The sequence below is a fragment of the Onychostruthus taczanowskii genome, unplaced genomic scaffold (assembly GCF_017590055.1).
Source record: "Onychostruthus taczanowskii isolate IOZ18803 unplaced genomic scaffold, ASM1759005v1 scaffold109, whole genome shotgun sequence".
NCBI classification, from domain to species: domain Eukaryota; kingdom Metazoa; phylum Chordata; class Aves; order Passeriformes; family Passeridae; genus Onychostruthus; species Onychostruthus taczanowskii.
In genome coordinates, this window is record NW_024497519.1 from 1,904,694 (window position 1) to 1,912,260 (window position 7,567).

The 7,567-nt window shown below is 34.9% G+C and overlaps 1 protein-coding gene across 1 annotated transcript in view; it reads left to right on the forward strand.

Moving 5' to 3' along the window:
- The window catches only part of LOC121344043 (receptor-type tyrosine-protein phosphatase delta), a 47,929-nt gene extending 42,644 nt beyond the window's left edge, over nt 1–5,285 (forward strand). The window contains exons 14-15 of the mRNA XM_041419710.1: nt 1,632–1,841; nt 5,121–5,285. Of these exons, the coding sequence (XP_041275644.1) occupies nt 1,632–1,841; nt 5,121–5,285 (375 nt within the window). The remainder of the gene's footprint in view (nt 1–1,631; nt 1,842–5,120) is intronic.
- The last annotated feature ends 2,282 nt before the right edge of the window (nt 5,286–7,567 follow it).

Sequence of the window (7,567 nt, forward strand, 5' to 3'; positions counted from 1 at the left end):
GTGTAATTGCAGAATAGAAGATCCTGTGAGAGGAAGACAAAAAGATGTGCTCACTAAGCTGTGGCCTAAATAAAGAATGTATTGAAGATGGTGAAGGGCCTTGAGGGGAAGCCATATGTGGAGTAGCTGAGATCACTTGGTTTGTTTAGCCTGGATGAGACTGAGGAGAGGCTTCATTGCAGTTACAACTTCCTTGGGAGGGGAGGTGAAGGGGCAGGTGAAGGTGACCAGTGACTCAACCCCAGGGAATGGTCTGAAGTTCTGTTAGCATAGGTTTAGGATGGATCTTAGGAAAAGAATCTTCACCCAGAGGGTGGTTGGGCACTGGAACAGCTCCCCAGGGAAGTGGTCACATCACCAGCCTGACAGAGTTCAGTGCTCATAGGCATATGGAATGACTCTTGGGACTGTCCTGTGCAGAGCCAGGACTTGTGAGGATCTCTTCCAACTCAACATATTCTGCGATTCCATGATTCTGTGGAGAGCTTCCCTGACTAAATATGTACTTTGAAATCAATATATATAGTTAGGATTGGATTTTAGTATCCTTTTTTTAAATCTCCTTCTCACTCCAGAGATTTGTCTCCTCCTCATAGAAATTAATTTTGTGCTAATCTACTATATTAGAAGTGTTAGTGTGCTGAAAAGACTAAAGAGCTACTTAGAAAAATTTGTGATTTAACTATAAGACTATAGGACCTTGTATAAGTTTCATAAGCAAAAAAAAAAGGGGAACCACAAATAGATCTTAGAAGTCGTAATTTATCACACAGGAGAAGTTCAGACTCCTTGTAATCAAATCAGGCTAATTTTTGTGGAATGCCAGTATATGTAAAGCAAAACAGTATTGAAGAAACAATGTCTGGTTTGTCTGATTTAATAAGTAATTAATGAACGATTATACTAATAGAGATTAAGTTCCTTTATTAGTATGTTTTCCAAGTTTGAGCCTAGCATCTAATCTTGTCACAGATTTACTGGTGTAAATTTTAGCTTTGTTTATCAGAAGTGATTCAGTTGCCATTCCTGGAGGTATTTAAAAAGATGTGTAGTTTTGGCAATTAGAGACATGGTTTAAGGATGGACATGGCAGTGTTAGATTAATGGCTGGAATCAGTCTTAGAGGTCCTTTCAAATGTAATTGATTTTATGATTCTATTCTATGACTCAATATAAAGATAAGTAGATAGTTAGGTAGATAGATAGATAGATAGATAGATAGATAGATAGATAGATAGATAGATAGATAGATAGAAAATATGTAATATGTTATGTGTATTTATATGTCCCCAGAGAAAATATATTGTTTTCTTATCCTCTCCCAACCTCCTCCTAGACACAACAGTATCTAGAAGTTGTTTTATGTTTGTAGTCTAGGCAAGGCAATTGCCTCCTAGTGTCTTATCCTAACAAGAATGTCAAGAATTTGGAAGATTTTGCAATAGATTTAGTGATACTGATATATCCCATGAAATGTGGATAAATTGTTTTTTGTAGTTCCTGGTCATGCATTAAAATTTCTCATTACACTGTCAATAAGTTATGTTAAAATTGTTTACAGTTATCTTTCTGCTCATGCTTGCACTCTCTCTCTCCCCCCGCCCTTTCTTTCCCCTACCTTCGTTTTAAAGCTGCTTAAGGAGATAGCTAGGAAACGCAGAAGCATTCGTCTTGGGAGGGAAGTTGAATTAAAGCCATATATTGCAGCTCACTTTGAAGTTCTTCCTACGGAATTCACACTGGGGGATAAGAAGCATTATGGTGGATTTGAGAATAAGCAGCTGCAGAGTGGTCAAGAGTACGTCTTTTTTGTGTTGGCTGTAATGGAGCACTCTGAATCGGTAAGTTAGTTAATGTTTCTCAATCTCAAAATTACCTTACACAATCATGAAAACATTGTTTCAATGCTTATTCCACTTCCCTAAAGCTTTTTTTAATGTTACATGTCAGAGCATCTTTAAAAGTGAGTGTTTCCTTACTCAATGCCCATTAATTCCTTGAACTCTTCTATTCTGTTTGCACCTTTGTGTATTACTTCAGTGTATAACTGAAACCTAAAAGTCACCTTTTATTAGCTGTGTCATGATCCTTTGAAAATTACATCGTGTATTATTTTTGACCATGGACACAGCTTCTGAGATGTGAACTTTACAGCAGCATCTTTCTCTATGTATTTAAAAGAATTTAAAAGCTGTCTTTTGATGCTACCTTTGAATAATGGTGTAGAATATACAGGGTTCTTGGAAAGATCAATTGAACTAGAGACATGCACTCTCTTTAGTTACAGTCATTCCATAACAATTTTATCAGTAAATTTTTAGAAAGTTAGAAAATAATTCAATGACAGGGAAAATTCCTGAGGTGAACTAAATAATGAGCTGTCCTTTCTCTTTACATAATTCGTTTTGTAGTCACATCCCTTTATGCATGAATTAATCTAATGCATGTAATGTATTAAAAAAGAAAAAAAAAGACAGATGTAAGCCTTTTGAAAGATGCAATACACACTAGCCATTTAACATACAGTCTGTAACACAGTATGTTTCTAATTCGTAACTTAACCTGACAGGTACATTTGCAGGTTCAATCACTTGAAACTCCAACACCAATACTCTGAATTCTAGTCAAATGCTTGCAGTGTATAACACTGCGATTTCTTTCTTTGTGTCAGTGGAATGTGCCTACTTAAGCATGATGAGGAGGTAATTCCACTTTGAATACTTTTAGACATGTAGCTTCATTTGAAAATAAAGTAAATGCCTCCTGCAAGCTCTAACATAAATCAAAAGTTCTCTTTTCACTTTTTGACATGGGCTGCATAGAAAGATAAGGTGTTGCATCAGAAAGGTTCAGAATGGAGAAGGTAGACAGCTTTTTACTATAAAGTTAAGAGGCCATAAATCTGTATGTCATAAATTACCTGTACTAAAATGGATCTTCTCAATGTAAAGTGTGGTTTCTTGTGTTTTTATGTTAATTAAGGTATAAATGACCTAAATGCATTGCTTTGTTAGAAATCAGGATGAAAATAAGGAAGAAATAGGTTTGCAAACTGATGCATATGGCAAAATGTGTATAGGGTCCTACTGCTGAAATACTTCAGAAGGCATTACTGAATTTAGGCTATTGATAAGACATTTCAGCATGCCATCTGAAACATTTATGTGGTTGAGAAGCATGAGGAAGTCACAGACTGTGAAGAATTTTTTAAGGGTGTGTGAGATTCAGCTTTCAATGACTTTCAATGCTCCAGTGTATCAGCTCCCAGCATACATAGATGGTTTTCCTCTAGGACTACAGGTTCTACTGATGTAACTTGCAAGGGATGTTTTTCTTGATATTCAGATGTTACATTTTACATAAGGCTTCTTATTCAGAGAGCACAAAATTTCTCTCTTGATTGGTAGAATAGAGAACTTGAATTAAAAGAGGTCATGGGAAGGTCTGAATTTGTTTAACTTAGTAAAATGGGAGCTGGAGAACTATGATTAAAATCTATAAATATGTTCAGAATGTCATCAAGAGGAAGGAAAAAATAAGATAAATTTTTTAAATAATAAATGAGTTTAAATTTTTCATTAATTCAGGATGGTTTAAAATTGACAGTCAAATCCTGTTTATTGAAGAAAAGGTAGTAAGTGTTTGTACTGTTGCCCTCAATATCCCTCTATATCTTTTTCAAGGCATTTTTGCTGCCCACTCCAAAGCAAGAGGGGAAATACAGAATTTCTTCTTGTACCAATGAACCTTTTTTTTTTATTTCTTGGGAGTGCTAAACCTGGAAAAAAAAATCAATGTACTTGGGTGGTTCAGGAGTGGAACGTGAGGACTCCTCAGTTTCCAATCATCACAGATGTAGAACATAGGGAGGTTTTGGTGTTTTTTTACTGCACCAGATGCCAGGTGGAGTAAAATAATTGGAGATTGTTGGCATAGGTGTTAGCTCAGTAACACTAAGTGCCTCAGCTTTGCCAGTCCTAATCCTGTCTCAAACCCAGACACTGTCATAGCCCAGAGGCCAAAAGAGGGCCAAATGAAGTGTAAAAAACATGTCTTCTTTGATAACACTTCTTTGTCCTGGCTTAGGGCATCTTTCAGAATATGGTGCAAACATAAATGGAAGCTAATCTCTTCTCCCAGTTATCTTATTCTGTTTTAGCTGACATTTCTGATCTACTACTGAATCAAGTTTTAAAGTTTTTTGCAAGAGCTGTAGTTGAAATCCTAGTTTAGTGCTGATGAAGACACACTAGCACAAACAAGAAATATGTACAAACAGTTTTGCACTTCTGACTTTTCTATAAGAGTACTTAAAATGATCCAGTTTAAGCAGGCTGGCTCTTCAGTGTCTCGTCTGTAATTTTAACTCTGCACTCAGCCGTAGATGAAACATCTCAGGTCAGACAAGAATAAAAAAACCCTCTCTTATCACGGGTTTTATCCTAGGCCAGCTGGCTTTACATCATCTAGCAAACCAAAGATTTTCAACAACCTCTTTTGGTTCATAATTCTAGTTTCATCCTTATGAAACACTGAGTGTTTAGCTTCCCTTCTTATTCTACAATGAATTCTCCCATTTTTCAGTCTTAAATTCGAGTAATCTACACCTTGTGTAGGTATAGTCTGTCACACAGTTTTTAACTGGTCAAAATGTACTATGAGTGCTATTGTTGCAAGACCCTTTTCAAGGAACCTCCTACATTCAGTCCCCTTTATTTTTATCTGTTGCAGTCTTGTTATGTCACAAGTACCTTTCATATTGTGCAGGAAGAAAGTGTTAAGCTGGTATGAAACTAAAAAAAACCCAAAAATTGGTAACTGGTGGGGTATATTTCTCAGTGTCCTATACATTTTTTCATTCTCTGCTTAGGTTGCAAAGTGTTCTGCAAGGACTATGCTACATGATTTGTCTGCAGGTCATTGCTAATATGTAGAACACAAAATAAAGATGATAATAGCAACATACTGTTCAATTTGCAAGTTTGTGTATTGCCTTCAAGAAAATAGCATTTACTGTATTCATTGCATCATTACCTTCTATACATTTATTTTAGATGTGGGATAGTAACATATTAATGCATTGCTTTGAGATCCAGTCAGAATTATTTTTATTTCTACAGACCATGTATGCAACAAGCCCATATTCAGATCCTGTTGTGTCAATGGATCTTGATCCCCAACCAATTACAGATGAGGAAGAAGGCTTGATTTGGGTTGTTGGACCAGTTCTTGCAGTGGTGTTTATCATCTGTATTGTTATTGCTATACTTCTTTACAAAAGGTAGGTTTACCTTTTAGTTTTCTTGCAAGGTATGTCATTTCCCCTCTACACTGGTCACTTTGTAATACTGTTCTACACTGTATTTTTGTGCTACAATATTAACTGTCATTGCTCTGGAACATTTTGAAATTTATTAATGGCTTCCAGAATGCTGCAGAAAATGTTGACTGAAAGTTTCCAATAATTAGAGGTATGTGAGTGCATTTTTATGCTGATTATACTATATTAACACTATTGCATTTAAATATTTTTTCCACTTTGCATACATTTGTGTGCAAAGATACATTTGTATGCGAAGAAAGTAAATATGTGCTTGCACATAAATATGTATGGAATTTACACATTTGACTTTTTAGAACTTGTTTATAGATGTATACTAGTAATGCATTAGGGGTTACATTCAGCTTGTTGTTAAATGTGATTTTCATCTCCACTCAAGTAATTTGAATTTCAACTTTTGACAGTTGGCCTCAATTTGGCAATGTATCTATATGAATTTGGAGCTCTGATCTGAGAAATTAAAGAGATATCAAATAGCTGTTTTCTACTAATCTTGCAATGATTAATCTTGCAGCGATTGCAAAATTTCACTCATTCTTCTTTCACTATGACACAGATTTAGTTTTGCTATTACACAAAGGACTTCCCTCTGCCTTACAACATACTCAGAGAAAACTGTGTATGATGCCACAATTTATATGTAGCAGCATTTTGCAGTGTAAATGAGTTAACACGGGTCAAGATACTAAATCAAAACTAAAGAATAAAACTCAAAAAAATTTTTTTAATCTTTATATTTCATTGCTAATGCATTTTTGAAATATATTGATAAATTAGATTTGAGGAATATTCCAAAGATGCTGCCAATTTCTGGGGAGGGGGCACAATAGGAATAATTTTCTAAAATGAAGTATGTCTTCTAAAACTAATGGCTATGACATTATTTCCTGCATATAAATATTTAAATCCAAGCCTGTATGCTCTTCCCACCTTTGGTGTCTCCGTTCAAATACCTCTTAAGTTTTGTGAAGAGAGCTCCCTTCAGATTTTAGAAAGAATTCTCTGTTTGGCAGTAAATAACCACTCCAGGGTTAACTTTACCTTTGGGTTCCAAATAGATATGCATTTATAGAATGGTTTCAGGGCTAGAATCATACAGCATCTGTTGCTTGCAGATACTATGTCTCCTGAACGTTTCTGGTAGTTCACAGTGTTTCAGCCAATCAAATTAGTCACCAACTCTGTTTCTGTCAGTCACTTAAAAAAATGGTCATTGGAGATGTGCTAAAAGTGAAATACTCCTTTCTTCTAATTATTTTACAAGTAAATCTCCCATACTACAAAAAAATCTGAACAATAACATGTTAAGCAGGTGTGCTTAACTGCTTCGAGAGTTACTGGTTACATTCATGGAACCAAAATAACAGTCTTCTAATCTATTACCAAAAAAAAAAAAAAAAAAAAAAAAAAAAAAAAAAAAATTCCACATACGAGCAGGTAAAATTTGATCATCAGTAGTATGAAGAGATTGTCATTTGCTGAGAATGGGGGACATGTTTTCCATCTGTTATTTACTACTTGTACTAGAACTGTTTGGGCAATTGTCCATATGTATTTATTTATTTTTTCTATTTTCAGCTGTTTACTGTAATTTGTTAAACTGCACTGATTTGGCAAATTACCTCCAAGAAATTATGACTGCAGTTTTAGCAGTCTGTGGTCCTCTATGAGCTTTTATTTCTGAAAAAATGTAGTATATAATTGGATATTTTTCCAAGAGTAGGTAACCTGAATGCAAACTTACTGCTAGATTTTGATAGATTTGCTGACTGTAGAAGAGCAATGACAAGACAGATGGGATATTTAACATATTGCTTCAAGAAAACAGTGAAGATTAATTTGTGAGTTAAATAGACTTAATGTGGCTACAGGAGTTAGGTGGGAAAAATATATTAAAGAAACAGGCAAACAGTAATTTTTGTGGATACAGAAAATTTTACAGGTATATTTCTAGAATATATTGGTGTATAAGTGCAACAAGTATGACACTGAGAAAAGAAAATGAAGGTAGAGGGCATCAGTCAAGTTATGAACATATATGCAAAAAATCTTACACAGGATTTTGTTAAAGAATGTGCAGTGTAAAGAGGATGACCAGTAAATGACTGTGTCTTCTGAAGTGCAAAGAGTAGTAACTCAAATAAAGGTCAACTATGTTTAATTCCCTTTGTGCATAGAAACCTTTTTGATCAGACTTGGACCACTAAGCTCATGATTTACAATACT